Source organism: Megachile rotundata, chromosome 13, assembly GCF_050947335.1.
Source record: "Megachile rotundata isolate GNS110a chromosome 13, iyMegRotu1, whole genome shotgun sequence".
NCBI lineage: Eukaryota > Metazoa > Arthropoda > Insecta > Hymenoptera > Megachilidae > Megachile > Megachile rotundata.
Window position 1 is genome coordinate 7,071,087 of NC_134995.1, and position 19,985 is coordinate 7,091,071.

Here is a 19,985-nt window from a genome sequence, read left to right on the forward strand (position 1 = left end):
TATATGTACGCATTCTTAAAGGAAATCGGAATGAAATACAAAATTTTTAAAAAGAGTACAATGAACTCTCATACAAGTGCATAAAACAAAAAATAAAAACTGATACAGTAAATAACTCGGAATTTATAATTTCCGAGTTGTTAGCATAAAAAGCTTTATGTTTATGCTTTTTATTGATACTGTGCTAAAAATAAGTTATCAAGTTAAAACATGAGGGAACAACTTTATTTATGCAATGTCTGTACAATCTTGCATGCTTCAAAACATATAAACTTGTTTTCTTCAAAATTGTATTATTTCATTAAATGAGCGATATCGATAACGCATATTGGTCACTGAACTGAGAATTGTCAGCAATATTAATTGTCTGAGATAACCATGAAAATGTATTTAGTAAACAGTTTAAAAATAAGTTGTACGAATTCGCATGTTTGAATTTCGCGCGCAAATACGACCTAACGCAACACTATCCGAACGTTTGGGGTACGTTAGGTCTGCTCCTGGTAGTCGGACAACATGAAGACGCAGGAGGTGCACTGTGCGACGGAGAGAAAATATTTGGTACAAGAAAAGGACAACAGATGTGCTACACAGCTATGCTACAAGCTAGTAATGCATCTTCGCATGAAAATGGAGTCTTGTTAATTAAATCAACACCGACGTAAAAATAGTCGATAATCTACGAACAACTTGTGTATTACGATTGCTTCTCCAAATTTGTAATCGGTGAGTACTGTATGTTTGACGATATTCAATGTTGGCAGCATTATTGTTTAATGTCAATATCTTCAATATATACTTGACTTTAATAGGTTATGTAATAAAGAAAAATAATAATACATTATCTATCGTCAGTACTATTTTTGAAACGTTGCATTAATAACAAAGAATTGCATAAATTTATTTAGACGAATTCGGTTTTCGTTTGCTGTATTTCGCGGGTAAATAGTCTGCGTAATGCCACCTAGTGGATGGTGTTTTCGATAGATTGTAGTAGCTAAAGAACATGAAAATGGAAGAGGTGTTTGTAAAACTGTGCTACAAGAATGGATACCAAAATGACGTGACCATAAATAAATTGTAATAGGCAAATATATAATTTGTATTTTGCGAATAATTTGGGCGATATTACACTGCTTCTTAAAATGTTATAACAACGTATTGTACATCATTTTTACAATATTCTGACGCCATTAAAGACGTTGCTATCGTCACATGCACGTGGAAATTTGAATAAGTTATTCATTTATGGTCAATAATTTATAACAAAGTGACGTAAGAAAGTAGTTTCAATATCGGAAAACTTGAATGATTTATAAGACAGATAATTATTGAGAACAGTTGACATTCGATGACGTCATTGCTTCAAAAACTATTACTAATTCAAGCGGAACATATGTGAAATTTATATGCGAAAATTTCTAAGATTGCATATTTTAAAAAGCAATAGACAAATTGCATAAATTAATTTTAGAAAGCATTAGATAAATTGTTTATAAATTATTCATAAGAAACGAACTAAATTGTTCAGTTGATAATCCATTTAATTTTGGCGCCATTTTTGGTGGGCGGTATGTACACCTGATCATCTACATCTAGGCGCACAAATCAAACACCTCTTCCTCTTTCATATTCCCTAGCTACTGAAATCAGTCAAAAACACCATCCACTAGGTGGCATTGTATAAATTTTTAATTTGCCAGTGAAATACATCGAAGAGGATCAAATTTTGTGCAGTTAATCGATGTAAGTAAATACAAATATTCTTTAACACGTTCATCGTTATTCTTAATCCACTCTGCTAAAAATAGTAACGATGATAAACACTATAGCATCATTGATTCTTCCTTATTACGTCATCCACCAGAAATATCTACAGTATTATTATAGATATTAATATTATCTAACAAAAAACATTTCTAATGATCAACAGCATCGAACATTTATGACATAACCTGCAAGTTATTGATTCTTATTTCTCGAAACCCATATAACTGTCTTGTGCATGAGGTTTATTGAACAGGAAAAATTAATAACCTAAATTCTTCTCGTAGCCATCCATACGAATATGTGAAATATTTAATATAAGAATATTAGCTAAATTTCAATGAAATACGTGTTTATATACAGGGTGTCCCAATAAAATATACACCTTGAATATCAACACCAAATAATAATTAAAAATATTGTAATATAAAAATATTTCAATATAAAAATATTAAATATTTTTCTAGGTTAAGTATGCAAATTTATTTATATTATAAAAATGAAATTAGAAGTGATGTGTAATTTACTAGAAGCCAAATGATTAGAATTTGCAAGCCAAGCTATAATTTGCGTTCAGTGCAGCGGATCAGCAGATAAAGGTAATCGATACCGATTGATTTATGAATCAAATTAAACAACTTTCTACTACTTATAGCATATTAATCAATCAATGATTAATGACAGTAATATTAACATTGAGGTATTCCTTTAATTACACAAATATCAAATTATCTTTAATTACTTTATCATGTTCTTGTATGGAGCATGCAATATCAATTCTTTATCATAAATGAACACTTTTATTTTTTATGCATTTTCCGATAACAGTTTTAAGTGTTATGTTTTCTTGATTGAACACACAATTTTAATGATGATATCTTGTTTTACAATTGCTGTAGCAGTACGGCTGAAAATTTTAAAAAATATAATTATAATTTTGAAAAATATATTAACAAAAATGCATATGCTATACATATAAAAAATAAGAAAAATGAATAAAATGTTTAAATTATAATTTATTATCACAAACTGAGTATACAAAATTTGTTACAATTATTATAGTGAAATGAGCGAGTGTTTTGTCTCTATATTACCAGTAAACAGTATGTCGATACGGTTTCCTCACTTTAATTGCATAGGAAGTAACATCATCCGACATTATGCACGCAAAATGCAAAATAGAGTGCAACGTTTGATTAAACTTGTCTGACACCATTGATTACTTCGTCTGCACCGTTTCCTTTTACGACAATTTAGTTTGTATTATTGCAACTGACAATGAAAAATCGATATGCGATTAGACAATTAGATATTTATCGATCATTCGACCATTCTAAAATTCATAATATTAATTTTTTAATTATTAAATAAAAAATCGATGGCAGTAATTAAAAACGGTAAAATGTAAGGCGAAATTTTATTTTTGTTTCAACTTTAAATAAAATCTAACCTAACGCGATCTAAGTTAACCTAACCTCAAACATAATTTTATCATCCAAGTCTATTCGTACTTACATCTAATTTGTTTCGAATTTATTCTAACGTGATTTCAAATATCAATGACTAATTTAATTGATCATTTTTGTATTAAGTTAGGTTAGGTTATACATTTCAGTGGCACAAAATAATCAATTAAAATTAAATGTTTCATTTTATTTTCTACATATCAATGATATTATCAATACATAAATATTATTGATATTTATACAAATGCCTGAACACGTAACTTCACTAAAAAAAACGTCTTTTGTTATTCTAACTGCAATTTACATACTTCAATGTACAATTATAAAAAAGAACGTTAATGTATTATATATGTTCATGTGTATCACGCGATGAGAACACTTTGTGCTTGTTATTTTTGTAACATGCAAATCTATTTAGCAATCATTTACAATCGCTCAATTCTTTCTTGATTTTCAACGCTTATTTAAACGCTATAACACTGTTAATGCTTTTTATCAAAGTAATTATTAAAACCAATCTGATTTTAAAATATTATTTATTACAGATAAGTGTGTGCATAAAAAAAGACTTTAACTATCAGACAGATTTTTCACTTTTATATGTCAATCTTAATTTTTTAATTTTATGTGTCAATTTTAATTTTGTAATTCTATATGTCAACCTTAATTTTTTACCTCTGTGTGTCAATTTTAATTTTTTAATTCTATATGTCAATCTTAATTTTTTAAATTTATATGATAATTTTCATTTTTTATCTCTATGTATTAATTTTCATTTTTTAATTCTATGTGTCAATCTTTCTCTAATTTTTAATAGTATATGTCAATTTTTAATTTTTAACTCTATATGTTAATCGTGATTTTTTATTCTTGTGTATCAGTACTAATTTTTTAATTGTAAACATCAATCCCAATTTGTTAATTTAGTTAAATATTAGGAGTTAAAATTGACTACTCAATTAAATAACGATTTTTCTGCAAAAAAAAAGTATTTCCAGCAACGTATAAAAGAATTATAATCAAATGTCCTAGATTCCCAGCTACCAACGGTCCTTTCTCAAAAGATTCCATTAAACACATGGTGCTCCTTGATCAAGTCGAACCGGACGGTATAAGGTCAAAGCACCCGTTAAAAGCATAGTATTTTTCCACTAGCAACGAGTCTTTGGGGTCGTTGACAATGCTTCAATGTTCGAGCTAGACCAATCGCCAACAACGTCAATTGACTTATAAATTATAATAACAGTACGAGACCGATAAATGTCCCTCTATCTTACTTTCTCGTACATTTCTCTTACAAGATAACTCGTTCAAATCTTTTCAATTGTTCTTTAACTTGTTACTTTATAACCCTGAAATATTTCCACAATGTCACAAAGTAATTGGAAAAATATCTAGTTAAATACACTTCAATAATAAACATAATTAAATACGCTAAGTCCCACAATATCAAGAAAATTAACAATAAACCTAAAACCACAAAATGGCTTCTAACATGCGTAAGCCGATAATCACGTTCCACAATTAAAATAACGCAGAGCGAAAAAAGTGTTCAATGACAAACATTCGTGACGTAACTGTGCATTTCCTTGGAACTTGCGTACCGTATTAAATTACCATGCACAATCGGTTATAAAATCCCAACCAGTTTCAATACAAAAATTTCAAGGACGTCAAGGACGAAGATTTCCCGTACGAGGAATAAAACAAAAACGAACGTTCGGAGGAAATGAATACCCTTCCGTCAGCAGCGAGGAGAGGTTCAGGAACCCGCGTCGTTCTATGAAAATCAGGAACAAGGTCCCACCAATCCGTGTCCATTCTTCCGTGTCTTACCCATGGGCGTATTATACTACTTCTCCCGATCATCTCGAGTCCCATGGTAAACAATTAGGCGATGGAAACCGTTGCTAGGCTCCTCGAGCTTGCCAGTCCCTCGATCAATACGCAAGCACTCTTACTTCTTTAGGGTTCTCCTGGTCGCAAAACGTGCCACGACCTAATGCAAGGATCACAGGCTCGTTCGAAACGGGACTTTGCGTATCGCACGTAATCTGAATGCGCCGTTCTACCGGCAAGTCGGATCCAGCCGTTATACTAACACGTGGTTAAATCCTTGCGTGGAACGGACACCGGGATACGACACGAGATACCCGGAATTGGGTCGAAATTTTTCCACGAACTTGGAGAGGTTAATAGACTGGATATTTGAGAATATGGACTCCTGGGACATGATTTGAAAATTGGTAAATTTGGAATTTTGGAAGATTGGGACTTTGGTGAATTGGATTTTTGGGATTTTGGGACTTTAATGCCTTGAATTTTTGGGATTTTGGGGCTTTGGTACCTTGGATTTTTGAGATTTTGGGACTTTGGTACCTTGGATTTTTAGGATTTTGGGACTTGGAGATTTTGGGACCTTGATGCCTTGGATTTTTGGGATTTTTGGGATTTTGGGACTTTGGTGCCTTGGATTTTTGGGATTTTGAAATTATAAAAATTTGGAACTTTGGTGTCCATTTTAGAATTTTAGAATTTGTAGAATTTGTAGAATTTGTAGAATTTGCAGAATTTGTAGAATTTGTAGAATTTGTAGAATTTGTAGAATTTGTAGAATTTGTAGAATTTATAGAATTTGTAGAATTTATAGAATTTGTAGAATTTATAGAATTTGTAGAATTTATAGAATTTATAGAATTTGTGGAATTTTACAATTTTACAATTTTACAATTTGAACAACTTTGAACTTTGGGACTTTAGAATTTTGTGACATTGGAATTTTTTAATTATGGAAATTTGTAACTCTTGAAACCCTTTAAAAAATGTTAACTTTGGGTCTTTAGGACTTGTTAACTTTTGGACTTAAAGATCTGTAACTCTAGAATTTTTTAACTTTGGATCCTGATAATTTTTTGGTTTTGTTACTTCGACATTTTGTAATTTTTAAAAAATGGAAACTTGAGGGCGTATTAACAAATGTTGAAACTTCAGGATTTGAACAACTTTAAACTTTGGATTTTGGATCTTTAATACCTTGAAACCTGCTTCAAAATTTTCAAAACTTCAGAATTTTTCAACTTCAGTTTTAGATCTTCCAATTTTTATAATTTTTCAATTTCAGTTTTAGATCTTCAAAACTATATAATTTTTCAACTTCAATTTTAGATTTTCAAAATTTCATAATTTTTTCCACTATAGTTTTAGATCTTCAAAACTATATAATTTTTCAACTTCATTTTAGATTTTCAAAATTTCATAATTTTGAAACTACACGACACTGAAAATTTTTTTAAATTTTGCAACTTGTAAACTTAAAAAAATGAGAGAATTATGCATTTCAAAAAATAGCAAAATGCATGATTTGAATTTAGGAATTTATCATTTTAAAATGTAAGCAATTAAAGAAGTTTGAAAATTTAATAATGCAGTGTCAAGTTACCTCATTCCTTTCCATTTAATTCAATACGATCCATAAACCGCAGTCGGTATTCTATTTGCAGAATATTAGTGATAGGTATTCGCCTTATCAAAGGACACCGGTACGCGAATAATATTGGAATTTAGTCAAGCCTTATCGAAATCAGAATAAATAAGATAATTTTACAATTGCAGATCATTGAAAAATGTATAAGTTAGATAAGTGGTAATTATGTACTTATGAAATTAAAAGGTAATTTACAAGTAGTATAATTTTATATCTGCTGAAGGTCGCAGGAAAAATTAATTTTAGTGAAGGTTATTGCGTGTCTGTGGTCCAAGATATAAAATCCATCGTATTAGTCACAAAGTGTCGCGTTAGCTGTAAAATTCCAGGTAAATTTCGCAACGATCGAATGTTTCCGCCTGGAGTGTCCATTTTGCTCAGTCATCGAGAAAATAATTTCCGATTCCGCTGTCATAAACTTAGCGAGCTAAAAAATAAACACAGTCTGCATCGATATATTTTTAGCTAACTTATGATGTTACCATTCTTTTAACGAATAAATGGAACCATTATCGGTCTTATTTTAAACAAATCTGCGATAATGACGTTACTGTACGCTTTTATTTTCCCTCCAATTTCCTAACCTCAAACACCGATATTACATTTGTATAAATTATTCTTAAACACGATCTAATTCGCTTCGATTATGCAAGGAAAATTTGCATGAACATTAAACTCTAAGACCAGTTTAAATTCTTGTTACCTTATGAATAATATTAACTGCAACTGGTTATAAAAAAATGTCACCAGATGTACCGCGAAAGTTCAAGTAAATGTCGAGTAAGATTTTTGTTCGCTAATCGTAGCAAAGATGAAAAAAGTGTGACAGATAGCAGTTTATCATTCGAGTAAAAAGCACCTGTTTCATCATCCAGGTTGTCATAGGGTCTTTAGTTCCGTTCGATTTTGTGGAAACGAGAAAGTAAATTTCACGGAAACACGGACGCTACGTGACCGATACAACGTAACATAATTATCCTCTTACGCAGTTTACGAGCTCTTCACCGCGTTAGGTTATGTCCGCACAAAGTAATATTTCATACAATTTAATTTAAAAATTTATTCCGTTTTATGGATACTCAGAACAATTTTGCAAAATTAGATTATGTGTAATTTTACTTTGACCTTGATTCGTTTCATTCATGAATTATGGTTTCATATAGCTTACGTTAGAATGATGGAAAGTTTTCGGTGGGTCTGACGGACTATATTTAAATTACAAATTTTGTGCCTGAAGTCAGATGGTAAATAATGGATTAATTTTATTGGTTTTAACAGTTGAAAATTTGGGACTTCAAGACTTTTGAAATTTGGGACTTAAAGATTTTTTAAATTTAGAACTTAGAAATTTTTAATTTTGGGATCTGAAAATTTTTATTTGAATTTTTGAACTTGGGAGATTTTTTAATTTAACTTTGAAAATATCCTGAAGTTCCTAAGTCCCAAAGTTTAAAAATTGGAAACTTCCTAAGTCCCTAAGTTTAAAAATTAAAAATTTCCTAAGTCCAAAAGTTCAAAAATTGAGAACTTCCTAAGTCCAAAAGTTAAAATTCCAAATCTCCAAGTCCCAAAGTCAGAAATTGAAAAATTTTTAAATCTTCAGTTTCCAAAATCCCAAGTTTAAAAACTTCAAACTCAAAAAATCCATAAATCTCAAAATTCAAAAATCCCAACTGCAATTTTCAAAAACCACTCATTTTTCTATTCACTTTAATATTTCACATCCCGCACATCAGCTGACCATCGATGGGTCAAGGCCCATGGGCATCGTTGCCCTAAAGAAAAGTTTCCGTTCACCAGTGTACTTCAAAAACCATAGCAACAAAATAATAAACAAGAAATACTGTCATTTCGTATTACACGTGTATCAATTGATGATGAATTGTTTCATAAAAGAAAAACTATGAAATTAAATCAATATACGTGCGAAAAGTATTTTTACCGGCAAACTATACTACATTAAATTAAAATACTTTATGCACTATAGCGTACCTTATTCAATTGAGGGTTCTTCAAATGATCAAGGCCACGTAGTAAACTCGGGCACACGGCATCTCCCTGTCCCCGTTGCCCAAGCTGATCCCTGTGAAGAGTCGACATCGTAGTTTCCTCGACGCAAGACAACTGGTCAGTACTTCGGTTTCTACAAACGACGAGCGAAGTTTTAAGGCTGATCGAGAATGTCGGTACGGCAGAACGCAGTACCGTACGGGAGAGGTGAGATTAGGGCGAGGGTAACTCAGCCGCGTATCAATCGTGTGGCGCGATTCGCGCATCTGTCAGATTCGTTTTTTGCGCAACATTGCAATCGTAATTATTCAAACTATTTATGGACTAATGAGTGTTAGATAATATAATTTATCGGGAGGTCAAGACTAACAAGGGCGTTCGTAATGATTTGAAGGCTGCGAGTTTCGCAATAATTATAATCTTTCTAACCCTTTGATAACTGAACATGTACTATGCAAATACGAATTCAGATTTTAAAATAGAATTTTTGCCACCGAAAATCTTTGTATAATGACTTTAAGGTATATACACAGTTTTGACGTTATGAATTTATTGCATTTTTTTTTATTGCATTCTTTATAAATATTATATTTGTGGTTGGATATTGTATGAGATGAATTAATTTATGAATATATAGGAATAGTGATTATAGCGAAGTAATTAATTTTAGTGTTAGAAAGAATCGGAGCCCGATGATTGCATGCTACGGCACTGGGCGTATAAGTATTACAGCGCAGGCGCGCGCATCGCGCAGTCGCACGTCTGCGTCCATCGTGCGAGGACGGTTTGACATGTTATTTATGAAATATATCACAACAACGCATGTACTAAAAACGTACTGAGAATGTATTGTACATTCAAATATTTTGTTACGTCAACCGATTTTCGTTCAAACGAACCAGGAAAAAAGCACTTTTAAGATTCATTTAATCGTTGCGTCAGTTTACTGTAATTGTATGACATTGTAATCAGTTTACTGTAATTGTATGACATAAAGGAGGCCCTTACAATTATTGTAGATAATACAAGTATGTAATGAATGAATTCTTATAGAAGTCTATGAAAATCAACATTTGCTCTTTTACCTGCAGAACAGCTGAAGCCACTGTTTAGTGACAGGTTCAAGGACTGCACTAGCATAACCTGAGCATCTCGACGGACATAGAACGCTATTAAAGTAACACTTTAATCGTAGCAACCTACGCTCAGACATAATCACGTTTTTCGAAGATTATTGCTTTCGTTCGATCTGACATCGCTCGGGACACTGTTTTAACTACGATCCAGATTAAACGTAAACTACTACGCGATGTCATGTCATGCTGATAAGTTGGTAGCATGGGTCACGTGATTGTCAGGCATGAAACAAAAATATCAAATTTTCTGTCTGTCAATATCCGATAGGATTAACTGACATACAGTAATTGTAATTCAACTTAATTCAATGAATTAATATTTATGGTATTACATTATTATTTAACAATACACCGTACATTGTTATTTAAAATTATTTAAAGATAGAATACATTTTCGAATACTCTGTATGGGTATCTAATTCGACGTCTCAATTAAAAACAAGAAAGAAAAAGATATGATAATATAATCGTCGCATTTCTTTCTGTCGTAGCTGAATAAGCAAAAATTTACATTTTTTTGCACATGTCGTACGATAATACGGATCACAGGCCAGTAACCTGTTATCGCGTGATGTTGAATTAAAATGAAAGCTATGTTGGAAAGTTTTTAGTGTATCGAATGCGGAAAATGCACAAAAATATTGTAAATTAGAGAAATAATAACAAACACGAATACGTATGTATTTAGTGGAGGAAATCCTTGCGTTGTTATGTGTTTTATGTATGGTAATTTTGCAAGGATTGGATACTACTGATAGGAAAATATCTTGTAAGCAGTGAATCATTCCATACATATAAATCAGTGGTGGACTGATAATGTATCCACATAGTAATTTGACAATTTAGAAACTTGTAGACTAAGAAATTTAAATATGCAGAAATTCAGAAATATACAAAGTCAATACTTTCAAATGTACATAGAAATATAGAAGTTTAAAAATATAGAAATTTAAAAATTACAAAATTACAAAATTAAAAAATTGAAAAATTGAAAAATTGAAGAATTGAAGAATTAAAAAATTGAAAATTTATAAATATAAAAGTTCAGAAATTTAGAAGTTAAAAAATGTAGAAATTTAGAAGTTTAAAAATTTAGAACTTTAGATATTGCAAAATTTTAAGTCCACAACTAGCGTAGGATAGAAAAAATACAAAGTGAAAAAATAATTTTGTCTAATCTAAAAAAAATATAGAAAAGGTTGCGTGGGTCAGGTTAAACGGCCACTAATGTTTTCTTTTTTTTCGAAATAACGTAATTGCTCGTATGTTTTGATATGCAAAAGCTACACCGATCGCGTGATACAAAAAAAGATATACTTACGTACGAAGTGAAAAATGCACGTGATCGTTAAATGATTACGAAAACTGTAATTCATGTGTCTATATGACATAACACAGTAAAAGATATATCTATGCTTTCTTTATCAAATCGTCACCCGTTTAATTGCCTAGATAATAAAATTCACATTTTCTGATTCGTCTACGAAGGACACATTTTCGGTTATTTCTCATTTTCGCGATATTTTGCTAACTTGTTCAATACGACACAGTTGTAAAAAACCACGTGTAAACATTGGTTTGATTATAATGAAGCATGTAAAATGAAAACATGCAAAGGTCGAAAAATAGAGCAATTCCGTAATTTCTTTTGAAATACGGAGTATGAAGGCAAAGTGCAATTATTTAATATCTGAATTGTTTTGTCTTAGATTCTGACAGGGTTGTTCTACAATTTGTGAGGCCCTGGGCAAAAATATTATTCAAATTTAAGCAGATGAAAGTTTTAACAAAATTTTACTTTTCATATAGTAATTAATAATTCTAGTAAACTTATATTTTATTTTAAACAATTTTACTGATATTTCCTGAATGAAGCAATATTTGAATTTATACAAAATATCACTGTAATTGTTTATTATTGTATTTCTGAATTTACAGCAATTTTAATTTAATTTTTAATTTTATCACAATTCTTGTAGTAAATCAAAATAATAGTACTGAAGAAACTGTGCAAAATTCAGAATTTGTTTATAAGAAGTTTAACATTTAACAAATTATTTTTACATACTTTCAATGATTTTCAATTTAATTCAAAATATAAATTCATATTCCTGTAATTACAAATCATACTTCATTTATTTATACTTCAAACGCAAAATTAAAATAAACACTATCTTATGTTCATTAAACGTAGTTATTAAAAAAAAATGTTTGAACTACTTAAAAAATAGTCGTGTTAAATCGTTTTTCAATTACACAATAGTTTTATCGTTAGAGTCATAAAGAAAGAAAACACAATGACTCACTTTCAGCGTCATGTTCGAATCAGCTCTTTTCGCGTCAGTGAAAATGCTTCTTGAACGCATTTTGCGTCAAAAATTTCAATTTAAAATTACTTACCCTTTTCGTTGTCCGTTACGATTATCTTTCGAGTGCGGGTTTCCCATTGGTGCAAGATTGAAAAGCAGACACGTTCAACAAAAACGACTGTTCATAATTCAACGGAATCGTGAATCTAGCACTGTGCCCTTGTTACAAAAATCGTTTTCTTTTTAAAGCAACTTTCGTTCAGTGAAATCGATCCTTCCGAGCACGAGTAGATCGCAAACGTAACTGACGTTCGCGCGAACTAACCAAAGAACGTGTGCGCCTGCTTATTTGATGCAACTTCGTCATCGCAGAAAACGGCCTTAAGGCCGACATTTTTTCTGTATGTCTTTCTTTTTTAAACAGGTGATTCGAAAGCTATTAAACTACGCAGTGTTACAATTAAAAAGAAACCTGACATTGCTGCGTCTGTTAGGTTAGGTCATTGTGGGTTGTCTTGATTCGAATTTGTTCGAACGGTGAAATGTGACGGGTTTTCGAAAGGAGACTGGTACGGGTTCGTACGAAGCAATTTTTACAGTGACAGGACACGTTGCATAAGAATTTTTCGAATCGAATGTAATTTGCGTGAAACTCCTTTGTTCATGCAAATTGCCTGTTATTGTTCTACGGAAGATTGTGTATGAGTTTCGATAAATTGCCGATAGGAACACGTCAATAAAAGTGCGGTACTTGTGTACATAAGTACGTCAACATAAAAAAAAGTTTGAAGTTTGCACTTTGTGCATTCGCATCGTGAATGGTTCGATACTTTTTGCCTGTTTTACACTTTACGCAATTACAGAGTTTAATTATGTGTAACATGTGTGTATGTTTAGTATGTACATACACGAATGAGATAAAAGTTCAAATTTGATTAACCTGAATCGGATTATGCTGAAAAAATATTGAACAGGAATACCGAAATGATTGTTAATATTTACGGAATTATCACAGCGAAGATAAACGGAGAACGATAAGAAAAATCATGCTAACATCGCGCGACAAACTTATGACAGTCTCCTGATGCTTTAATATTTATTACTTGCATTATCAATTGATACTTAGTGTAAAACGTAAATATACAAGTAATCTTGTCGGTCTATGGCCTCTTACGTATAAACATTAATAAAATGGCAGAATCATCAGACGATGTGAAATGACTCGTACGATTACGTTCGAAGACACGCTTTCGTGTTATGTCAACTAGGATGTACTTACCGTGCCGATGAACTAGTATCATTATCTGAGCCGGTTGAACAATCTGGGCACCCTAACCTACGAAACGGGAAATTGTGGAAATTTCGTGTTACGGCTATGAAATCAACTGACTTACTTCGTGTAATCGTACATGATTAACTTTTTGATTACTTTATGCAATCCTCTTAAGTTTTGATTGACTTTAATTACAACCATGAAAAAAGCTGGGGTTCACTCTCCTTTTTCAATATTTATTGATGTGAAGTTAGCTTGGAAAACAAAAGAGTGAACCTTTGATAAATTGCATTTGATTTTGGGATTTAGGGATTTGAGGATTTGGAGATTTGGGCAATTGGAGATTTGGAAATTTGGGGATTTGGGGATTTGGGGACTTTGGGGATTTGGGGACTTTGGGTATTTGGGGACTTTGGGAATTTGGAAATTTGAGGATTTGGGGATTTGGGGATTTGGGGATTTGGGGATTTGGGGATTTGGGGATTTGGGGATTTGGGGATTTGGGGATTTGGGGATTTGGGGATTTGGGGATTTGGGGATTTGGGGATTTGGGGATTTGGGGATTTGGGGATTTGGGGATTTGGGGATTTGGGGATTTGGGGATTTGGGGATTTGGGGATTTGGGGATTTGGGGATTTGGGGATTTGGGGATTTGGGGATTTGGGGATTTGGGGATTTGGGGATTTGGGGATTTGGGGATTTGGGGATTTGGGGATTTGGGGATTTGGGGATTTGGGGATTTGGGGATTTGGGGATTTGGGGATTTGGGGATTTGGGGATTTGGGGATTTGGGGATTTGGGGATTTGGGGATTTGGGGATTTGGGGATTTGGGGATTTGGGGATTTGGGGATTTGGGGATTTGGGGATTTGGGGATTTGGGGATTTGGGGATTTGGGGATTTGGGGATTTGGGGATTTGGGGATTTGGGGATTTGGGGATTTGGGGATTTGGGGATTTGGGGATTTGGGGATTTGGGGATTTGGGGATTTGGGGATTTGGGGATTTGGGGATTTGGGGATTTGGGGATTTGGGGATTTGGGGATTTGGGGATTTGGGGATTTGGGGACTTTGGGAATTTGGAAATTTGAGGATTTGGGGATTTGGGGATTTGGGGTCTTTGGGAATTTGGAAATTTAGGAGTTTGGAGATTTGGAGATTTGGCGACTTTGAAAATTTGGAGATTTGAGGATTTTAAGGCTTTGGCTAATTGCAGATTTGGGAACTTGAGGATTTGGAGATTTGGGGATTTGGGGACTTTGGGAATTTGGAAATTTGGGAGTTTGGGGATTTGGGGACTTTGGAAATTTGGGAGTTTGGGAATTTGGGGACTTTGGAAATTTGGGAGTTTGGGGATTTAAGAATTTAAGGATTTAAAGATTTAAAGATTTGAAGATTTGAAGATTTGAAGATTTGAGAATTTGAGGTTTTGCAAATATGGGAATTTTTAGAGTTAGATACTTGGAAACTTGGGAATTTGTGAATTTGAGAATTTATAGATAAAGGAATTAGAGAGTTTGAGGATTTTATAATTTGTAAATTTGCAAATTTAGGTATTTTGTAATTTATGAACTTAGAGATTTGTAAACTTGAAAATTTATAAATTTATAAATTTATAAACTTGTAAATTTGTAAATTTGATCCCCAAAAATCAAATAAAAATGATGGTCCCTCCCTCATCACTCAATCTGAACCTGAGGGTTGTAGTATATTTATTTAGATATTTTTTCACAAAGAACATTTTTATAAATATTTGCAAAGCGATAATACTATTACCTGGCACAGTTTTCGACAATTTCATCATCATCTTACGGAAATTACACGGTTCAATCTATCGGAAAAGAGTTTATTGTGACGCATCCCAATGATCTTATTAATACAGCGATCTTTGTGAAACTAATTGTAAGCCACGGAATGCTCACTTTCACCGTTACGCACTTGATAATTGCTAATTAACCACGCAGTGCGTCCGTATAGTGAAAGTTAAAATTGATCACATACCCTTTATCCCACTTTTCTGTTCTACTATATAATTTGTAACTTACATTTAATGGCGCAAATATTATATACAAGTAAATAAAAAAAAATATATTAAGAAGAAATTTGGAGAAACATGGAGTTTTTTGATTTAATATATCGCTATTTTTGCAGCGTAATACAGTTACGTTGATTGAACATATTTTAATTATGGATTTGTTACATAGTCTTCTAATGAACATAATCGCCGTACTGTGTGTCATTAAGTACAGAGAACTGTTCATTAGGTCATGGTTCAAGGTAGGTTTGAAGAGATCAATTATAATGTGTCTGATTTATAGTTCATTTCAACGTACTATATGTAAGACGCTATTTTTAATATCCTATCTTAATAAAATAGTATTTTTTTTTTTAATAACACACAAGAGAAAAATTAAAAAAATCTTAATAACTGTAACGTAACAATTTATTATGTAACATAATTACGTAATTGACTGTAATGAAAATTAAAATAAATAAAGTATTTATTGCGTGAATGTATTAAAACGTTAGTAAATGTTAAACAATTATTTTGCGATATGTATCACGCGAAGTTTAAGTTGTAGCGTTATATTATTCATTTTTGTACTATTTCTGAGTTTTGCATAAATATTTATTAAAAAGTAATAATGAATATTATTTGTACGTTATAATGTTTATATTGGAACGTGGTTGTTACATGGCTCGTTGGTCTAGGGGTATGATTCTCGCTTCGGGTGCGAGAGGTCCCGGGTTCAAATCCCGGACGAGCCCAATTTGTTGCAATACTTTTTGTTTCCCAATTTTTTATTTCAATTTTTAATTATTTTACATTTAATAACATCCAATAGATTACACCTACTTTCATTTTTTAAACGATAAAAAGATACTGATATATTTTCGATATTATTGATTACTTTAAACATGGCGCTCGCGTGGAACTCATCGAAGAAGCACAGCGATCGAGAAAGGTAAATTTAGCAAACCAAGTTCCTAGTTATAACTACTTCAACTATATATTTAATAAATAAACTTTAATTTATCAATAATGGTATTTATATGTTTGATTTTATTCATTGTACGTGTTATAAACACACCATCTGCTACATAACCTATTTGACGCGAAACTGACAGAAGCATGATTATTTTGATTTTGTTATAGGTGGATTTGCATCTATCCTGTGTATCTAAATAGTAAGAGAACTTTAGCAGGAGGTCGCAAACTTGCGAAAGATAAGTGTGTCGAAAATCCCACACATCAAGAGATTCGTGATGTTTTGGTAGCAGCTGGTTTTAATGTTGGAGTAGAGAATAAGCTACATCCAAGAGAGCGCAGTAAAGAATTGCTGTATCGTGGTCGGATTCGTGTTCAACTAAAAAATGATGATGGTACTCCTGTGAAACCTGAATTTCCTTCAAGAGATTCTGTACTGGCTTATATAGGTACCACGATTCCAAAATTAAAAACACGACAGGGAAAGCAAACTACTGGCGAACAGTCTGCACAGGCATCGAGTTCATCGTCCAAGAAAGGAAAAGGAAAGGGAAGGAGATGATAATATGAAATGGGCATAACAATGCTTACAAATAATTTTCATTTTTCATTTATATGTGTCTTAATATCGGAATGAAAATTGTTCCACTGTACAAAAAGATATTGTATTATGTCTTGTATAAAATTTCTAACTAGCACTGAAGATTGTATATCAAATGTTTAATATTACAGTATGTGTCGTACATCCTTTGAAAATTTAAAAATTTTCTTGTATTGAATTATATCGTACTTCCACTTCTGTCACATCTCAAATTTCATAGTTCTGTTTTTGTCAATTAATCATTTTAATTCAATCAATATTGATCTTAATTTACATCTTGATCTTTGTCATTAACACAATCTGTCACATTTTTTCCTGCATCTGAATTATTGTCTACATTGGCAGCAGATTCTTTTTGAGTTGCACCAACGATAGGAGATGATGGCTCTGATTCCTTATTGTGGGGTACATATCGTACAATGTATCCAGTGGGTTGAGGGTGGGTGGGCTGAGAGAGTGGTGTATTTGACCGGTGAATCTGTAAACATAATATATACTTCATATAATCTTTGTTAGTGTAAAAACATTTGCTATAAAACTGTATGTACTTTATTGAAACCGTTTCGGGATGCTCCTACAATAGGTGAATCTTGTCCCATTAAATACGTCAAATTATTTCCAGAATTTTTTCTAGCTTTAGCACGTTTTGACATCTAGCAACAGATTTAGAGAAAAATGTCCAATGTAAATTTCTCATTTTCTTTGACACAATACAGTTTTGAATAAAATTTTAAATGCTAGTAGTTATTTGTACATTCGATATATCTTATTACTTACTTTGTTAGTACTTCCAAGAAGGGGAGAACCTCCAGTTAGTCCTTGGGGTTTTAAAATGTCATGTAGATGTGATTGCGCCTGTAGTAAACCATGTACTGGCATACTAGCTGCTTTTACTAAAGCACTAGGAATGTTGTGTAAAGTATTAATGTGTGGATGAAATCGGGGATGTAAAATAGAACCTAGGAAACTATGATGTGGTATATGTGGGATAAGTGGTAACGCATGCAAAGGTGGCAATGCAGGAGGTTTATACAAATTTGGTGGTTGAACTATAGGTTTGTGTATTGGTAATGCTGGTATGTGCACAGCTCCAGTAATAGGGTCAGACCCATTTGTACTTGGATTTTCTTCATTTACAGTTGAATTTGAATTTTCACTTATTGGGTTACTCATTCCAACTATATTGGTTTCAGTATTATTTGAATCACAGTCTGATGATCTTGTAAAGTGAGCATGACCTTTCAATGGTCCTCCAGTGAGGAAGTAATTTGCAATTTGATGGGCATCTCCTAAGGTTCATGAAGAAAATGCAAGATTAATATAATTCTAAATTATTAACACATACAGCTTATTTTTTTATACCTAATCTAAGGTGTTTAGATTCTGTCCCACGTGGAACTCGACTTTTCTCAACCAACTTAGAATCGATGTTAGATGCTTTTATTCCTCTTTCAGCTCGTACTGTATCCAAAATGTATAAAGAAAATAAGATTAAGCAAATTATTGCATTTTATATTAATGGAATATGTATATATATGGAAATAATTATGACATAAAATTTATTACACATCAATGTGTATTACCTCTATGATAATTGTATAAGTCAGGACCTTTTACTGGATCAAATAGTTGCATTTTATTACATTTAGCACAAATAATACCGCACTTATAGGTCTGAGTATAATAGAAAACAACAATTAAAAATAATAATTGATACTTTTTCATATTTAGAGATAATTAAACTTATGCATATACTTTGAAAGGCGAAGTGCAAACTGAAATTTTGCACGGCCAAACCTGAAATTTATTGACTTTTCAACAATAAAAGTTGCTGACAATATATAAAACATGTCCTTATTTTTAAACAACTGATACAAATAATGAATGTTTCCTTCCGTATTTCTGATTGCAACATACTTCGTCAGAAACCATCATTAATTCATGAGTGGTCCTTATAATTTTTCAAATAGATAAAAATATTTAATTGTACAATATTACATATTTTAATAAATTGTGAAAAATGAAAGTTGAATAGCAAAGCATTAAAATTAGAAAAATATTCTAGTCATATATATGCTTCGGGGAATATTGTAAATTGCGTTAATAATGTATTTATTTTAATATTGAAAAAAGCAAAAATTAAACCTTGCCCGTGACAATGCTTTTCGCATTGCCGTGACCAGGATTCGAACCTGGGTTACTACGGCCACAACGTAGGGTCCTAACCACTAGACGATCACGGCTATTGAAGGTCATATTAATCGTTTTTATTTCTCATTATATATAGTACATCTCTTTTGTATTATATATAATCGTGTACGGTTTGATTCTTTTAAATTAAATGCATACAAACATGAAAAGAAAACATCTTTTACTACTTTAACAAAAATGAATGAGTCATTGTGTATACGGAACATTCTTATAAGATAAGTAAAGAACACATTTCTGCTGAAAATAATATTTATTGTAGAGATACAACTTGATGTATATACAAATTATGAATATAGTATTGAAAAGAACGTCGTTGAATTTATTATTGAGCGAGCGAATTTATTATTGAACACGCATATAAGGAAAATAAAAAAATGAATATATCGGCACTTTGACGACGTAGTATGGTTCCTGAGGCATTTAGAAACAAATTTCTATTAGGGTTTGATGCGTTTTGATGCCTAATAAAGCCAGGAAATCAATTTTTGTCGAATTTGGTCGAAAACGGTACAGGTGGCGCCATCTGGCGGCGAGCGGCGGAACTACGAAAAACTAAAATTTCTATTTTCTCTGAAATTAGGCAATTTTACGTATTTCTGAGGGTCAGAAATTGTTCTGCGACCTCTCTAGAACGTATATAATGCCACTAGATCCTCCTCAGAGCACTAGAAAAGAAAATAAAAAAATAGGCCACAATATGGACTAAAAAATTGCCGTCCATCTAGCGGTGAAAGTTGGAAC

At 32.1% G+C, this 19,985-nt stretch overlaps 3 protein-coding genes, 2 long non-coding RNA genes and 2 other non-coding genes across 11 annotated transcripts in view; 3 read left to right on the forward strand and 4 right to left on the reverse strand.

The window, feature by feature from the left end:
• Positions 1-13,661, reverse strand: part of Men (NADP-dependent malic enzyme) — a 19,224-nt gene extending 5,563 nt beyond the window's left edge. Inside the window, exons 1-3 of one of the 3 annotated variants that reach the window (XM_012293124.2) lie at positions 13,567-13,661; positions 13,452-13,508; positions 8,710-8,860 (exon numbers count right to left, since the gene is read on the reverse strand). In XM_012293124.2, the coding sequence (XP_012148514.1) occupies positions 8,710-8,860; positions 13,452-13,508; positions 13,567-13,646 (288 nt within the window). In that variant the 5' untranslated portion in view covers positions 13,647-13,661. Of the gene's footprint in view, positions 1-8,709; positions 8,861-9,812; positions 9,949-12,263; positions 12,469-13,451; positions 13,509-13,566 lie in introns of those variants that run through there. The other 2 variants (XM_012293125.2, XM_003706688.3) reach the window with 2 other exon arrangements.
• Positions 881-17,135, forward strand: Srp19 (signal recognition particle 19). 2 transcript variants are annotated; one of them, XM_012293123.2, is made up of 2 exons: positions 881-1,746; positions 16,601-17,135. In XM_012293123.2, coding segments are annotated over exons 1-2 (396 nt in total). In that variant the 5' UTR covers positions 881-1,744; the 3' UTR covers positions 16,995-17,135. The 2 variants fall into 2 exon arrangements, with proteins under 2 accessions (XP_012148513.1, XP_012148512.1); XM_012293122.2 differs by lacking the exon at positions 881-1,746 and adding an exon at positions 16,199-16,409.
• LOC143265652 (uncharacterized) lies at positions 2,764-7,513 on the reverse strand. Its single transcript, XR_013040315.1, has 2 exons — positions 7,421-7,513; positions 2,764-7,144 (listed from the first exon to the last, which is right to left on the reverse strand). It is a non-coding gene; the product is annotated as an uncharacterized LOC143265652 (long non-coding RNA).
• LOC143265653 (uncharacterized) lies at positions 5,361-10,211 on the forward strand. The gene is made up of 4 exons (XR_013040316.1): positions 5,361-5,479; positions 6,475-8,934; positions 9,398-9,755; positions 9,819-10,211. It is a non-coding gene; the product is annotated as an uncharacterized LOC143265653 (long non-coding RNA).
• Positions 16,141-16,212, forward strand: TRNAP-CGG (transfer RNA proline (anticodon CGG)). Its single transcript has one exon. It is a non-coding gene; the product is annotated as a tRNA-Pro (tRNA).
• On the reverse strand, positions 17,027-18,969 carry LOC105663549 (uncharacterized). Of its 2 annotated transcripts, XM_012293119.2 has the most exons (5): positions 18,617-18,963; positions 18,396-18,494; positions 17,811-18,322; positions 17,582-17,686; positions 17,027-17,511 (listed from the first exon to the last, which is right to left on the reverse strand). In XM_012293119.2, the coding sequence occupies exons 1-5, from the start codon at positions 18,756-18,758 to the stop codon at positions 17,299-17,301; spliced, it is 1,071 nt and encodes a 356-aa protein (XP_012148509.2). In that variant the 5' UTR covers positions 18,759-18,963; the 3' UTR covers positions 17,027-17,298. The 2 variants fall into 2 exon arrangements, with proteins under 2 accessions (XP_012148509.2, XP_012148511.2); XM_012293121.2 differs by lacking the exon at positions 17,582-17,686 and having other exon boundaries at positions 18,617-18,969.
• A 235-nt stretch (positions 18,970-19,204) lies between these two features.
• Positions 19,205-19,276, reverse strand: TRNAH-GUG (transfer RNA histidin (anticodon GUG)). Its single transcript has one exon. It is a non-coding gene; the product is annotated as a tRNA-His (tRNA).
• Positions 19,277-19,985: the final 709 nt, after the last annotated feature.

Excerpts from the sequence above, each read along its gene's own strand:
- Srp19 (XM_012293122.2), top strand. The coding sequence starts at position 16,363 with ATGGCGCTCGCGTGGAACTCATCGAAGAAGCACAGCGATCGAGAAAG. Across the intron at positions 16,410-16,600 it reads AAGCACAGCGATCGAGAAAG|GTGGATTTGCATCTATCCTG; the intron begins GTAAATTTAGCA and ends ATTTTGTTATAG.
- LOC105663549 (XM_012293119.2), bottom strand. The coding sequence starts at position 18,758 with ATGAAAAAGTATCAATTATTATTTTTAATTGTTGTTTTCTATTATACT. Across the intron at positions 18,495-18,616 it reads CTTATACAATTATCATAGAG|TACGAGCTGAAAGAGGAATA; the intron begins GTAATACACATT and ends TTTTGGATACAG. Across the intron at positions 17,687-17,810 it reads TTCTTGGAAGTACTAACAAA|ATGTCAAAACGTGCTAAAGC; the intron begins GTAAGTAATAAG and ends ATCTGTTGCTAG.